This window comes from Bombyx mandarina, chromosome 12, assembly GCF_030267445.1.
Source record: "Bombyx mandarina strain Sakado chromosome 12, ASM3026744v2".
Taxonomy (NCBI): Eukaryota; Metazoa; Arthropoda; class Insecta; order Lepidoptera; family Bombycidae; genus Bombyx; species Bombyx mandarina.
The window spans coordinates 3,515,616-3,532,393 of record NC_143219.1 but is presented as its reverse complement, the minus strand read 5'-3'; the positions used below and the strand labels follow the sequence as shown (position 1 = coordinate 3,532,393).

Below are 16,778 nucleotides of genomic sequence, written 5' to 3'. Positions count from 1 at the left end.
TGCTTTTAAGGAAAGCCTTCATTCTTGGCATCTCTCATATATACTTAATATAAATGTATCTCTCTTAGCAACAAATGGAAAAGCCGTGAAAATCGTATCGACCAATTATTTTCTCCCGCTATATTTTTATTTCTCTTCTCAAATCAAGCGTGACCCCGCGTTTGTACGTTACGAACGTTCGAACGGAGATCGTGTAATAATTGCCGCTGACGTGATATACGAAGCGAAGAAATTCTGTCCCATAATTGGCTGCCAGATAATCAATGCGTGAAATAATGTTACTCGAAGGGTCCCGGGTATCGGGAACGCTGCGTGTGATCGCGATATTAGGGGAGTTTCTATGGATATATGTGATGTTCACGTTTAATCAAAATATAACGTCAATGCTGTATATTTTTTTTATTTATTGACTGGATCTTAAACGAAATGCTCGCGTCGTCTTCTTAAGAATGAAAATAATACTTTCAATTTATGAGGTTAGCGCTTAAAATCTTATACCTCGATTTCGGGGGCGATAAATCGATCTAGCTACGATTTATTTTCAGAAAAAGTTGTTATATTCGTGTTTTCAATAATCAACTTTATCGATAATCAACTTTATGACTCTTCCCGACATCTATTGGCGAATAATTATTAACTATTTTTCTGAATTGAGAGCAAGACACAATAACACTAAAGCTATTTCAGCAGATGGCGTTGTTAAGCCACCCGAAGCCAATGAGTGTTTGGTTTAAGGTTAGACCAAGAAAATTAATTGTTTATTTATATTACTTGTGTTTTTTTAACTCACGTGTTCCCTTAAAAATGCCTAAAGGTTCTTGGAATATTTCATAATATTATCAATATGTAATTCATATTTAAATATATTATAATTTCTAAAAAAGAAAAATATATAAAAAAAAAAAAAATCCGAGCAAAGCTCGGTCATTGTCTAGTCTTATTAAACAGCTTTGCGGTAAGTATAACATGATTTATGATTAAAAGTTATGTAATCCACAGTTTAATCTGGAATAGACAGGTAATTATAAATCGGCTCAGAATTTAATTAAACAGAAACCTTTCAATGTACCATATCCCGGGCAAACTTCATCTTTCCATAAAGTCAGTGTACTCATCTACAATGCGCTTCCAAGGATCATGTGTGGCATGGAACTATCTGGAACCAACGCTCACACCCCACGATTTTGCCTCAGCGCTGTGACATTTCTTCAAAAGCGTTTTGAAATTAATTCAAATCAACTGGATCTATATGCAATGCTGGATGCAATGATAGATTTTTAATCATCACCATTAAAGCTTTGACGTGTAAGAAAGATAGCGAAAATTTTCCACTCAGTTCAATTCTCTACTGACAATTGTTGCCTGTTTTTTGGATATTTTAACAATTAACCTGTAACAATTTTTCTCTTTTACAAATATGTGAAATATCCATATTGCTCGTAGCACCCGAATTTTATTTGAGTTTCAAAACTGTATAGGTAAGCATTGAATGATATCGACACTAATCGCCTGTCCTACCCAGACGATGGGGCAACATAAAGCCGCCGTCGCCTCAAAGATATCTTGTCGGATCCCCTCTCTCGGTGCTTTTAGGTCCCTCAAGCACTGGTCACCCTCCTCGTCGATTACAACAAAGAGTTCTCGAGTGAGCTAACCCAAAAACTAAAGACTCACTGAGTTTCTCGCCGGATCTTCTCAATGGGGCGCGATTCCGATCCGGTTGTAGATTCTGCGAAGCACTGCTCTTGCTAGGATTAGTGTTAGCAAATTCTGTCAGGTTGAGCCCGTGAGCTCACTTACCCATCCAGGCGTAGCTGAAATAGCGCTCTAGGCTGCCAGCGATAAGGTTGGAAAAAAACATTAGTCGAATCACTAACGCGGTAACAACACTGTCTTTCTGAATAATTTGAAATACCAATAAATTGATGGTGGAAAACCAAACTATACCTACAATTAGATTTTGCACAAATACCTACATACATTATGCATACACAATGCTTCTTTGAAGGGTGGCGCATTTACGTTGTAGATGTCTATGGGCTCCAGTAACCACTTAGCACCAGGTGGGCTGTGAACTCGTCCGCCCTTCTGAGCAATAAAAAAAAATTACATTATCTTAATTTTTACTCGAATTTTAAAAGCAGAATCGAGAAGTTTCTATCTGTAATTCAGTTAAAAACGGGTGCCGTTTTAAAACTAGCTGAGCCTACTCCGTACCGCTTGAAGTTCCAAAGCGTTTTGATGCTTCTCTTTGACAGTTGATTCGCAAATACGCCTCACGTTTAGATGAAACGCATCGAACACAGGTAGTTGGAATGTTACAAATGTACAAAGTGTGCAATCATATGTCCTAAGGGGTAAGGACCGAAATCCTATTTCTGTCGCATAGCAGACATGCGTTTCAAGAGCAGATAGATACAGCTTTAATATAGAACGATCGAGACTTGAGCTTGTATCTCAGGGTATGTGGTGACATTTACACCTTTGTGATGTCTATGTGCTTCAGTGAGAGGATGAATGACTTGACGGCCCATCTGCTGTTAAGTTAACACTTTGAAACATGATTCCCCCACCACAAGTTACTGAATACCAGTTCCAGTACCAGTTTAAAGTCGATCGATTAACATCGAATATATCTAAAAAGACTAGTTGACCCAGCAGACTTCGTAGTGCTTCATTCGATAAATAAAAGACCTAAACTTTTGTATAAAATAAACTTAAAACAAAAAAAAGGAATCCGTCCGACGGGGGACACATCAAAGGAAAAACAAAATTGTTATTTATTCAATTCCGAGCATTTTCATATTTATCTACATTCTAAACCTTCCCTGGATTTCCACAAATAATTCAAGACCAAAATCAGCCAAATCGGTCCAGCCGTTCTCGAGTTTTAGCGAGACTAACGAACAGCAATTCATTTATATATATATATAGATAGATAGATAGATAGATATATAGATAGATAGATAGATAGATAGATAGATAGATAGATAGGTAAGATATTGATTATTTGCATGCATATTTACTATCCGTACGGAATGACATGGGACTCCATTACCAGTTACTTAATACCCGTTCCAGTACCAGTTTAAAAACGATCGATTAACATCGAATATAACTATAAAAGATACATATTTACCATAACAAACGCAAAACGTGAAGTAATCTCTAAAAAAATTCAAAGAAACTCTGCTACAGATATTTCCAAACACGTAAGACTTAAACAGTGAAATTCAATCGTTTTGTTTCGCGGCTTTTCTGTATCAACATTACATCCAACGGCTTTGGGCAGGAGGGGACGCGCCGGCGGCAGGAAAACATTGCGGCGAGGAAATTAAGTTTCCGTTTCGTGCGCTCTACCGTCCCGGGTGAGGTCGGCGGGTGCTCCTAATTTGCTGAATAATTGTCGAAGAGACGGCGTACGGACGGTACTAAACGCTACAGGTGCACGAGAAGCAGCCGCACCAGGCTAGTTGAAATGCGATTTTTCTTAGCTATGGTTTCGTTAGTTTAAAATTTGGTGACGAATGAATGAGGAATCTCGGTTTGGTGTTTAACTTCACTTTGGCAATTTATCGTTAGTATTTAACTAGTTCAGTAGAAAATATTGAATCCAAATAGATTAAGTAGGTATAATTATATCCATCAAGGAGGAGCATCCACACGAGGCTAGTAGGCAGCGGCTTGGCTCTGCCCGTGGCATTGCTGAAATCCATGGGCGACGGTAACCACTCACCATCAGGTGGGCCATGCGCTCATCTGCCTACAAAGGCAATAAAAAAAAGGCTAGTTGAGATGCAATTTTTATTAGCTCTCATTTCGTTAGTTTAAAATTTGGTGACGAATAAATCGAAGGAACTCGGTTTGGTGTTTAGCTTCACTCTGACAATTTATTGTTAGTATTTAACTAGTCCGGTAGAATATATCGAATTCAAATAGATCAGGTATAATTGTATCCATCAAGCCGTATTGACTTGGAAATGTGAATGATGAACATGTTGTTGTATTGTGTTCCTTGATTGCTCTATATAAGCAGAAATACGGTTGACTACAGTTTCTCTCTAATGACTAATGCTGATACAGCTTGTCCTAATAATGAAAACAGATACAAATACAAAACAAATCACTAAAAAAGTTTAATACGTCGTGCCATCAAAAAAATGTTGCCCCCAAAATGTTCAAATACATTCTAGAAACTATTATGGCATCATTTTATCAATATCTTATAATTCCGCTGTAAGTATATCTAACAGTATGTAAAATATGGCTCACTTGAAGTTTCAAGTACTACATTCCATCACAATGATTTACTAGTGGTAGCATCTCTTATGAGTCCGTAAGGGTAGGTACCACTATCCTGACCTGCAGCCGTTGTAACTACCTATACTGAGACCTTAGTACTCATATCTCAAGGTGGGAGGCATTTACGTTGTAGATGTCTATGGGTCCGGTAACCACTTAACACCAGGTGAGCTGTGAGTTCGTCCACCTATCTATGCAATAAACAACAAATAAAAAAAGAATGCTTAGACGACAAAAAAAAAACATTTTAATTTATACAGAGAATACAACATTTTACGTCTCTTGATAATAAAGAAACAATTCGACATTAGCTTGATGATAAGCGAATAAATTCGGTACGTTTTTATGGAACCGTCTACCCGAAACATTATTCAGAGTAATGGTCACGAAAGTCTGAAAAATAAACTTTTTCAATTCACGTCAACTGTAATCAATTCTATAGAGACAATCAAATGCCTCGAATTTCGATGCTTTTTTTTCGTAGTCTGTTCTTACATAGTGTACATAGTGTAACCTATGACAGTCAGTAAGTTGAATCATTAAAAATTATAGTGTACTAGGTGGACCGGCAAATGTTGTTTTGCCATATAATTTATTTCTAGGAAAGATAAATAACCTAGATACCGACTGCAACGCCATCTGCCGGGCTGATTTGTGAATCTAAACCATTCTAGAATCCACCTGAAGGTACATAGAAAATTTCATTAAAATCGGTCCAGCCGCTTAGGAGGAGTTCAGTGACAAACACACGCACTAAAGAAATATATTTATAAAGATATTTATAATTTCGTTTTAAAATACACTATTTTTGTATTGTTCAAATGCTTTACATACATATACATTGCATACATACACATACATAATATTTAAAACACAGCAGCCTCTACTGATTTAAAACTTTACTTTAAAAAACAACAAATATCAATAAAATACTGACGAATTTATTCAGTGAATTGACGTTTGATGTATTAGTATGTGCGATGCGACAACCATTAAATACTAGTTGGACCTACTAGTGTATCCGTCTATGCAATACAATAGAGTTTCAGGGCACGAATGCATTACGAAATTGACTGACCGCATAATTTTTCGACTAAGCCAAAAAACGTACTACGTTCGTGTTCATGTCGTGAATATTATTGAAATCCGGAACGACTCACGCGTCGAGCCTCTCTAAATTATATTCCTCGAGCTTTGAATAATGATCTCATTTGTTTTCGTCAATTATTAAAATTTGATTTGTATAATTATGTATCTTTACGTCCGCAAATTTTAATATAAGAATTGCTTAGAGACTGCTTGCCTTTAAATTTACATTTGACAATACTTTGTTTTTGATAATAAATTAATTCATTCATCATCATTCCCTCGAGTATGTTACGTTAGTGAAAAGAATCGTTTATAATCTTATCGAAAAGTCCAGAAAAATAAAATGTGTGATTTGCTTTTGAAGTCGTCGTGGCTTAAATGATATGACGTCACGTCCTTACGGATCCATCAGATCCAATAACTCTTCAGCTCTAACACTAGGAGCAGGCTAAGGGACCCCGGTAACTGTACTCGTCGAACTCAGCAAAGAGTTCGACGTTCAACCTAACTCATGCATCAGCCCGCTGAGTTTCTCGCCGGATCTTCTCAGAGGGTTGCGATTCCGATCCGGTAGTAGAATCATTCGCGAAGCAGCTGCTCTTGAGTTGTTAGGTCTCCTTCCGAGGCGCTCGGGCAGCTGTTAGCAAATCCCAACCAGTGTTGAATGCACCGGTGTTATAATCCCGCAGGCGGGTACCAATGTTTCTAATGTATTACTTACTTGACGTAAGTGGGTGGCGCATTTACGTTTTGGATGTCTATGGGCTCCAGTAACCACTTAACACCAGGTAGACTGTGAGCTCGTCCACCCATCTATGCAATAAAAAAAAGATGGTTTAGGCAAACGAAGAGAGGATTAAACTTAACAAAGCAAATAATAGTAACAATTACATTACAATTTAGTTGTATCTAACACTCTGCGGTATAAGAGGGCGCGTGTCACGTCTCTCATGCCTGACATCGGTACAGAGGCCACCAGTTGGGCGGGCATGCAGCCTCGCAATCGCTGTGTTTTCTATGAAAACGTGACGAAACTTTCACCGGGTGAAATTTAATGAAATTCCGTTTGGTTATAGCGTTGTTCTATTGTTAGCATGTCGTCGGTGTTCGCCTGTGAAAGCCGCCCCTTTGGACAGACTGTAGTTTATTTATACTGTGGAGTTTTGGGCACGATTTGAATTTAGCTGCACATTGGTTACCATATTGTCATCTAAATAAACGAATTTTATGTTTATGTATTAGTTATTTTAAAGAATACTAAATGATCCGGGATTAATCACGATTATATTTATCGATTATATTATGATTATACGATTATATTATGGCCTAAAATTAAAATTCCATGTACTATGGAAACTAGAGACTGATAAACATACATAAATACGTTTAAATAAATAGATTGTACACAAATAAATAGATAAATTTTAAATAAAATCGTGTAATAAAAATCAAACCGGCCAAAACTTGTAATTTGCGTAATTACTGGTGGTAGGAACTGTTGTGAGTCCGCACGGGTAGGTACCACCACCCCGCCTATTTCTGCCGTGAAGCAGTAATGCGTTTCGGTTTAAAGGGCGAGGCAGCCGTTGTACTGTTAAAAGTGAGACCTTACAACTCATTTCTCAAGGTGGGTGGCGGTATTTACATTGTAGATGTCTATGGGTTCCGGTAATCACTTAACATCAGGTGGGCCGTGAGCTCGTCCACCCAGCCAAGCAATTAAAAAATCAAAAGATATGTGGTGTCGTGGGACACCGGATAGGAACGAAGTTCCTTATTATAAAAATATTAATTTGAAGTTCTATTCGAGGTATGAAGAAAATAAAACTGGAGGTTTCGCAACAACCCACGGTCATTCGGTAACGTGCGAGCTTATTGTGGTACACTTCATTCACGGTTGTTTGCATAAGAGTTTAATGCGCAAATGAACGCTCTGAGATCGTGGTCAATGAATAATACATTACTAATTTGTACGTTATTTCAAAGTTAAGTCGTACACTGTGTGCATATAATAAAAATCTTACGTTACGGACGTTTTTTCCCGGTTAGGGTACCCCTCCGCATCGTCCCATAAGGAACTTCGTTCCAAAATAATGAGAGTGCTGTATCGGATATTGTTTAAATCGAATAGTGTTGTATATAGAACGGTTAGATATCTCACGAGTTTCGTATAATTGCATGTGTTTGTACAGGAAGCGTCGGCCGGATGTGTGTTTCAGTGGCTCGACCTAAAGGCTTTTAGCGTTGTTATCACACGTAATTCCTTTTGTTTCAGCTAACGTGTTAGCTTTAATAATAGCGGTGAACGTTATTCAATATTGGCCGTTCTATTTTTAGAACGAAATTTATGATGAATTGTCATGTTCTTTTCTTTCATTATTATAACTAGCGACCCGCCCTCGCTTCGCTTCGGAAACTGTAATTTATTATTGATTTCTCCACTATTTGATAGATGTTATTATACATATATAAACCTTCCTCTTCAATCACTCTATCTATTAAAAAAAAACCGCATCAAAATCCGTTGCGTAGTTTTAAAGATTTAAGCATACGTAGGGACAGACAGATATAGGGACAGAGAAAGCGACTTTGTTTTATACTATGTAGTGATCTACAAAAGTTACTCCATACAATAATATGTATGTATGTACATGTTTTATAGTGTACTGGTGGTAGTACATATTGTTAGTCTACACGGGTAGGTACCACCACCCAGCTTATTTCTACTATTAAGCAGTAATGCTTTTCGGTTCGAAGGGTGAGACAGCCGTTGTAGTTTAAAACCAAAACTTAAAACTCATTTCTCAAGGTAGGTAGCGGCATTTACGTTGTTGGTGGCCTTCAGTCACCACTTAGCACCGGATGGACCGTGATTTCGTTCCCTCAGCAATAAAAATACCTTAAAAATCACACGCCACCATCATCCTATTTTGTGAATCAATTTTCTGTACAGTGTCTTGAAAGCACGATAGTCGATACAATTTTGATTTCAACATTATATTTCCTGGTACACGCTTCGATTCCTATTTGAGCACCTACAAAGCCGCACCATTCGATAAGAGTACAGGCAGGCGTCTAATCAATTAATCCGTGACTACTTCAGTCTCTTATAGATAGATATCATGTAAAAAAACACGTGTGGCACTCAGAGACTGCCGCGGTAAAGCTATTACATAGCACTTTTTATCAGCCTATGCAATTATAATTAGACAATAATAATTTAATATTAAAACAATAATAAAATAAGACCACGCTATATTGATAAACATGAACTAAAGCAAAACATTAATTGTCCCCTTCACTCTCATAAGCTAGACCGCACGAGAGAGGGATGGGCACACTTTTCATGATGCGCACACAGTGCGACGTCACGCCGCGCGCTTATTCACAAACACTACACAAGCGCAACGTGTGAATGTGTTGAACGCGAGCTACATGGTAGGTGGAGTAGGGCTGTTAGGTTTTATTTTCGTTACGGAATTTCTTGATTCGGTCGCCGCGCTCAAAGCCCGCGATAAAAGCTATGCAATAGCTTAAAAACGTTTAGTTTTGCTATTATTTGATTAAAATCTGACTTATACCCTGCGTTTTTAACCTTTCGTGACGTCTTCGATTTGTTTGGCTCGATAGCGAAAAAAAAACTTCGATTTGTGCTCACGTAATAGCCACTGCAGGGTAAATTGCGGACTCTGTTCTGTCATTTATTGTTTGAGCCCATAATAAAAACGCGATGTTTCGATGTTACGTACGTACGGTTATATTATATTCAATTATTTTGTTTTTATTATTTAGCGTATACATAATTACAAAAAGGAACAATTTCAATGGCATATACTACAATATCGCACCTTTAGAATTGAAGTGACATATTTCAAAATTGTTGTTTTTTGGTAAACGCCAAAAATGTAACTGAAGAATTGTAAATTTTCAGTTTCGTTTTAAAAACTTTAAGCCTTAAAGCGTACACCTTAAAGTTTAAGGTATGCCGCTTGAATTAAAGGAAACAGAAAATTTACTTACTAAATTTTATTTTTAATTTTGATAATTTATTTTTATATACTCATAAAATACATGTTTAAAAGTCGTTCAAAGTACAAAACTATTTTTTTTTTACAAACTGCCATCTATTATTACTGCAGTGCCATGAAACTGATACTTTTATTATTTTTTTTGTATGGAAACTATCGACATCTTGTAGCGGATGCCCCTAAACCTATATGTTGTTAAAGTCATGGCATTTAATTGTTGTATAGCTAAACACAGAAATTAAAAAAAAAAATCATACAAGTATTTATTTGTTATAAACAAATTTACTAAATTTTATCAAGCTACTCAATATAATCTATCCTACAGGAACAATGAGAAAATAATCGAAGCGAAGCCATCTAGTGGCCGATGCCCGCAAACATTTTTGTTGAGTGCTTGACTTGCTTATCTATAACTAATTCAAGTGTATTTATTATCTATGATTACTATTTATCATAGCACAAACATTGAAAAAAAAGATGTGTGGTGTCGTGGGCCACCGGATAGGAACGAAGTTCCTTATTATAAAAATATTAATTTTAAGTTCTATTCGAGGTATAAAGAAAATAATTATTCGGGTATACATTTATTGTTATGATTTTTTTATTGATAAAAATAAAATATGCTATTTTTTGTACGTTATTACAAAGTTAAGTCGTACACTGTGTGCATTACTAATAAAAATCTTACGTTACGGACGTTTTTCCCGGTTAGGGTACCCCCCCGCATCGTCCCATAAGGAACTACGTTCCAAAAATTATTCATTCAACCCTCCTGAATACTCGTAGCTTTGCTTGGCGCGTACTATACAACAAGTTAAGGTTTCATCTCTAGGTATGCTGGTGGCACCAATCAGTCACACTAAGCTGGCTATAGCAATAAAGTTTACCAGGTTAATAAAAATTACACTTCAATAAAGCGGCACAACATGAGAACCACCCTCTCATCGTGGCCGCCGGTAACTACATTCCCTATTTTTGCGACAAAGGGCTCGACGAGTAAATTGACCCTCAGACACAACCCACTAAGTTTCTCGCTGGATCTTCTCAGTGGGTCGCGTTTCCGATCCGGTGGTAGATTCTGCGAAACACGGCTCTTGCTAGGGTTTGTGTTAGCAACGTCATCAGGTTTGAGCCCTGTGAGCTCACCTACTAGTGAAGGTGACGCTGATATAGCCTCTCAAGGCTATCAGCTTAGGTAGGAAAAAAAAACGATAGATACGTTACGTCAAAACAGCTGTTCATGTCTAGTGTCTGTGATCAGACCTCCAATATGCTGCCTCGCACTACTCACGATAACGCATTAAAGACGGACCCAATTAGTATAAAGTATCCGACGGACTATAATAAAGCTATTAGTAAACATTGCACTCGCGTCGGACGCAGTCCCTACCCTCGATACGGTGTAACACAATCAGATAAAATGTACCCGAAATTACTTTAGGTATATTATTATATATGTTTATAAAGACATACACATAAATAGGAAAATCTTTGATTACCACGAGTTCGTGCAAACATGATTGTTACTATACAGTGCTCTCGAGACGAAAAACTGATTAGAGGTTTAGTTTTATTTATTTATTACTTAAATCGACGAGATCACAGCCCATCTGATGTTAAGTGGTTACAGGAGCCCATAGACATCTACAACGTAAATGCCGAAACCCACCTTGAGATATGAGTTCTAAGGTCTCAGTATAGCTACAACGTCTGCCCCACGCTTCAAGCCGAAACGCATTACTGGTTCACGGCAGAAATAGGCGGAGTGGTGTTACCTACCCGTGCGGACTCACAAGATGTCCTACCACCAGTAATTCTTCTTTCTTGTCTTTTTCGACTTTTTACCACTTCGAACACTTCAGGACTCGATAGAGTTACACAATCGGAACTCTTAACAATGTCGTTCGCTGCCTCTTTGTCTGAGCGACAGCTATTTTACGCGAAGGGTCTTAGTACTAGGCAGATATTTTTGATGTGACAGGCGTCTTATAATTCGATGGAGCCGGCTGCACGCACAAAAAAATATGACTCATGCGGCGTTACCTCGCTCTGAGGCGTTCCATTTGAAGTGCAAGCGAGAGCGCACAACGAGCGACAAAGAGGCATAATCGGCCACCGCGTTCGGCAGCGTTCGACATCTGTCTCTCTCCTACTTGAGTGAGCGATGCATCCGCGTGGACAGCTGCTATACAATAATATACATTTCCATGTTTTCGTCAAGTATGAATTTCAGTGAAAAGTGAATGTGGTGTCAATTGTTTATAGCAACGATAATTGCGATAATTGAAAAATGAAACCATTCCATCAGTATTTTCTTATGACATTGTCACGTGCAACTATCGTCAGTAAGCCGACTTTACAGACAACCGACTTTTTTTCTTCTGTGCTACCTATGATTACCTATAAACCAGTTTAAAGTGGTGCTTTAGAAAAAAAATACATTCAAAAGATTGACGTAGTCAGATTTTAGTTTTGAAATACAAACATAATTATTTTTATATCAATAATAAGATCAATCAATAAGAAGTAATAAATAAAAATTAGACAGTAAACAAGTAAATATTTTAGATAGTGTTTCTAAAAATTTCGAAGTTCACAAATAGCTTTTTGTTATTGAGTTTTATCATTATGAATTTTTCAACTACGAAATGAAAGATCTTAATAATTTCAAATGCAGAGTTTGTTCGAAAATTCTTCTCTTATAATTTATATCGGTCACTAGCTGACCCGGCAAACGTTGTTTTGATTTATAAATGATTTTTAGGAAAGATAAATTAACCTAGATATCGACTGCAGCGCGATAGCCCGGCCCGGCAGATATGCCGGGCCGATTTGTGAATCTAAACCATCCAAGGCGCAAATTCATTCAAATCGGTCCCGCCGCTTAGGAGGAGTTCAGTAACAAACACGCACAGAAGAAATATATACATATATATGTTACCGGAAATGTATGAAATCAAGGAATTGTATACAAATCCTAGGAAATGTGTACAATTCCGATACTATTTAGGAAATGTATAAAGTAAATGCTTTCTGTAATAAAACACATTGTTAATAATATTTTTTTAATAACACTTATTGAGACAATCGGGTAACAGTCATACCGTAAAATAATAATAATAATATATTCATATTATCTTACTAATTAAAACTTCTAAAATCAACTATCTATTAACTTTTAACGTATCACAAAATCAACTTATATTTATTCTTATAAAATCAAATTTTCATTTGGCAAGTAATCAGTCTGATAATTAAATAATTATAAATGTCAAAGTATAAAAGTAAATCTTTATATTATAATACTTTGTCAGTCCATATAGCTATTTATTTTTGCAGGGTAGGCTCGAATGGCATTTGGAAGTACATAATACTGTATTTTTAAAACACAGACATCTTGATGTAGCACAGTTTTTCTTGCAAAGGCACTTCTTAAATCCCTGGCCGGTTCCAGTGGATTGCAAGTTGGCAACTGACCGTAGTGCAAGACTCGTCCCGCTGTCCCCGCGTATCCACCAATATCTTAAATGTTTTACATTTCCGATTGCTATTTAGGAAATGTATAGATTTCCTAGGAAATGTGTAATGTGTAAGTATAATATTATTTATTTCACACATTTCCGTGCGATTTTAGGAATTACATACATTTCCATTAACATATACAAAGATGTGCTGCTACCTACAATTCAATCGTAGAGCGGCTTGGCTCTGCCCCTGGCATTGCTGAAGTCCATGGGCGACGGTAACCACTCACCATCAGGTGGGCCGTATGCTCGTCTGCCTACAAGGGCAATAAAAAAAAAATTAAAAAAAGTGTGTGTGTCCGCTCCGACGCACGACTGGAGTTTACTGGATATAAAAAATTAAACGAAACAATACGAGAAATAGTTCTATATTACGACAACACGATACACTACAGATTATTAACAAATTAACGAGACACAAAACAAACGACTAACAAATATATGAAAATACAATAATGAGAGAAACGCGCGATCAGTACGAGGCTTTGTGGCGGACTGCCGGCGCAGCAGCCCGGCGTCACCTGCGATAACGCGGCCGCGCGTTGGCTCCTGATTGGCGCGCGCACGCATCACGCAATCAGGAGCCAATCAGGCGCATAACGCATTTCGTGTGACATGCTAGTACGATTTTGATTGGCGCGCGCACGCATCACGCAATCAGGAGCCAATCAGGCGCATAACGCATTTCGTGTGACATGCTAGTACGATTTTGATTGGCGCGCGCACGCATCACGCAATCAGGAGCCAATCAGGCGCATAACGCATTTCGTGTGACATGCTAGTACGATTTTGGTCCCCATAATTTTCATACCCCGGGCCTATATATGTAAATCGATTCTAAAGGAGTAAACTCCAAAAAAAAAAACGTTCGACATTCAAATCGACATTCTATCATTAAATTGTGCTCGGATAAGTGCTTGATCTATCTTATACCTTTTAACGTGCAATTCTTGTACATTAATATATAGGTACTTATATAATCTGAATCTCGGAAACGGCTCCAACGATTTTTATAAAATTTAGTATACAGGGGATTTCGGGGGCTATAAATCGATCTAGCTACGATTTATTTTCAGAAAATGTTGTTTTATTCGTGTTTTCAATAATCAACTCTTTCCGACATTTATTGGCGAATAATACTACTATTTTTCTTAATTAAGGGCAACTAACCGCTTTAAAGACACAACAAGATGGCGTTATCAAAAAAAAAAACGGTCATCATCTAGTTACTTTAGTAACAGAACATAATATATGAAAATACTAAGATTATATTAAGTTTTTTTTTATAAGCGTCGCTCATAAAGTAGCACACGCATTCTAACAAAATGTAGTCTCTGAATGTTGTTATTATACTGTAACGAGAATGAGCATCATAAGTCTGGAGGCCGTGTCTTGTGACATAACTCAAGCAATATCCGTTTTATAATGAAGAAAATAACAAAAAGGCGACAGCTTATTTGAGACAGTTTCATTTTTTCGCGAATATTTAATAAGTTGAATGGGAATAAGGCAAAAAGAAAAAAAAAACGTAACGCTTATTTCTGAACCGCCTGCGGTCACATATTTCATTAGGGTGAACTCTCGGATACACCTTTTGTTGCTATTCGTTTTTGTTCAGGCGTTTTTTTTTTTGTTATTGTAAATGTTAACACCTTGTTTTTTTTATATTTATTGCGCTAAGCTTAGCTTTTCCCTGGCGCTCGTAATAGGCGCGATGGCTTCAGATTGTTTTCATTTCGCTGCCACTAAATCATTTGCGTGAACCGTATTTCGTGTTTCAGATAAAATATACGTGCGTAATATTTTGTACCCGCATCTTCTGACAAATAGGTTTTTTTTTTTGCTTTCATATTTTTGTATCGGACGCTGAACATCACAAGCTATTCTCTAATTAAATCAATTCAAAACAGTGAAACCAGAGTGATATAAACAAGTTGGTGTCCGAAAATAAGTCAGTGCTAAAAATAATAATAAACATAAACATAGATATGAAAAAATGCTCGAAACATGCCTAAATCGGACAGGACGCTGACCCGTCGCGTTTAAAAGCGAACATTTGCTACGTGCGTGTGTGTGTGTGCTGGTGTGATAGTGTCAGGTGGGATGAGGCGGGGGGCGAGTGTGCCCCCGCGCCTCTTATCAGGAGATAAGGCGCCGTGGCCCTGCACGCTGACGACAATCGTTTTCGGATCACCAGCGTGACCAGGCTGCTTGGAACAAGGCGGCCGCCGCCCGTTATGTTGCACTCACTGAACGCACTCGCCGGCAAGATATCGCCGGGCGGCGGCCTCGACACAAACGCGAACCGACACACGCACCCCAACAAGAACCACAAGGTGACCTCGCCGGGATCTCCGTACACCAAGCCGAAGTAAGTCCTCCTAATCAACATACATCACCATTGACCTGTGAAACAACGAACCTCTTAAAGATTTGTTACTGGTGGCAGGACCTCTTGTGAATCCGCACGGGTAGGTACTACCACCCTGCTGCCTATTTCTGCCGTGAAGCAGTAATGCGTTTCGGTTTGAAGCCGGGTAGGGTAGCCGTTTTGTAACTATACTGAGAACTTAGAGCTTATATCTCAAGGTGGGTGGCGCATTTACGTTGTAGATGTCTACGGGCTCCAGTAACCACTTAACATCAGTTGAGCTGTGAGCTCGTCCAACCATCTCAGCAATAAAAGATTTCCACTTCAAGTTTTGAGGTGCCTGCAGTCTGAACGCTACATCCCCTAAAACTCTGATTAAAGCGGTTTAAATACATTAATTTTTTAATATCATCAAAAAATAATGGCACGCGTACATTACTCATTTAAGATATCTGAACACTTGAAGACATGCGTTACGATATTATGCAAAATAGTGCAAAAGTCAAAAGTGTAACGTTTTATATCTGTTTTAAATATCAAAATAAATATTCGCAATATTTATCTTCATGATATTTTATAAAGGTGGACAATGATTTCTGTAACAGATTTTGATTTTCTTGTTAAATTCATTGCAGTTTCATTGTGTATCGGGAATAATCTGTGCAATGTTCCGCCGAGTATAGCAGGATATTATTCTAATTAAGAACAAAAACATAAATTCTTTAATATTCCTTTCGTCAACTGATATAACAATATGATTGAAAATAGTACACGATCTTTGATATTCTAGATTATATTAAAAAAAATTAGCGCAACAATTATGTAGTGCAGCTGTAATTTTAAGCAATTTTAAATATTTGATATTATAAAAAAATCATTATAAAAGAAAACGAATTATTTCAATATAGTCTAGAACACTAAATATTCGACTCCAAGAGTTTATTTATTAGAATAATAAACAATATGATTACTTACAATCATTCAATATGGTATCATTTACGATAATTAAATATTTGCGTGATGCATATACTCATCGTGTCCTTTACGTTTGATAGCGACTGATATAATACGCTATGATAGCTAGTTAGAAAGAAAGATACTTAATCGACTTGGTTTAAGTTAATTAGGTCACAACACTAAGAATAAGCGTCCGTGGTGCAACGGGTACCTAATAAGTTCGGTTGAATCGTATAGAGTAACGTTTTGTCTTCATAGTCTTCGTCTTTTGGTGTATACCACTCGCCTATTGTGGTACAAGATACAAGCTACAGAGCAGTCAAGCGTCCCTCAATATTACATGAATGTTTTACCATAAAGAGGAACTTATTTGAATTGACAGTCAAAGTGTACATTCAACGAGGTTAATAGAAAATGGATAATCAAATCGGATGTCAAATTCCTTTAGAAAAAAAAAACAAGCGTGGATTCTCACGACTATGCTTAATATAATTGACGCCACGAGGA

The 16,778-nt window shown here is 37.4% G+C and overlaps 1 protein-coding gene across 12 annotated transcripts in view; it reads left to right on the top strand.

The window, feature by feature from the left end:
- The window catches only part of LOC114243149 (CUGBP Elav-like family member 1), a 454,265-nt gene that overhangs the window by 267,842 nt on the left and 169,645 nt on the right, over positions 1-16,778 (top strand). For 5 of the 12 annotated variants that reach the window (XM_089732090.1, XM_089732088.1, XM_089732087.1 and 2 more), the window contains exon 3: positions 14,854-15,314. The exons of 6 other annotated variants lie outside the window; for them this stretch is intronic. In XM_089732090.1, the coding sequence (XP_089588216.1) occupies positions 15,181-15,314 (134 nt within the window). In that variant the 5' untranslated portion in view covers positions 14,854-15,180. Of the gene's footprint in view, positions 1-14,823; positions 15,315-16,778 lie in introns of all 12 variants that reach the window. One more of the 12 variants, XM_089732086.1, reaches the window with a different exon arrangement.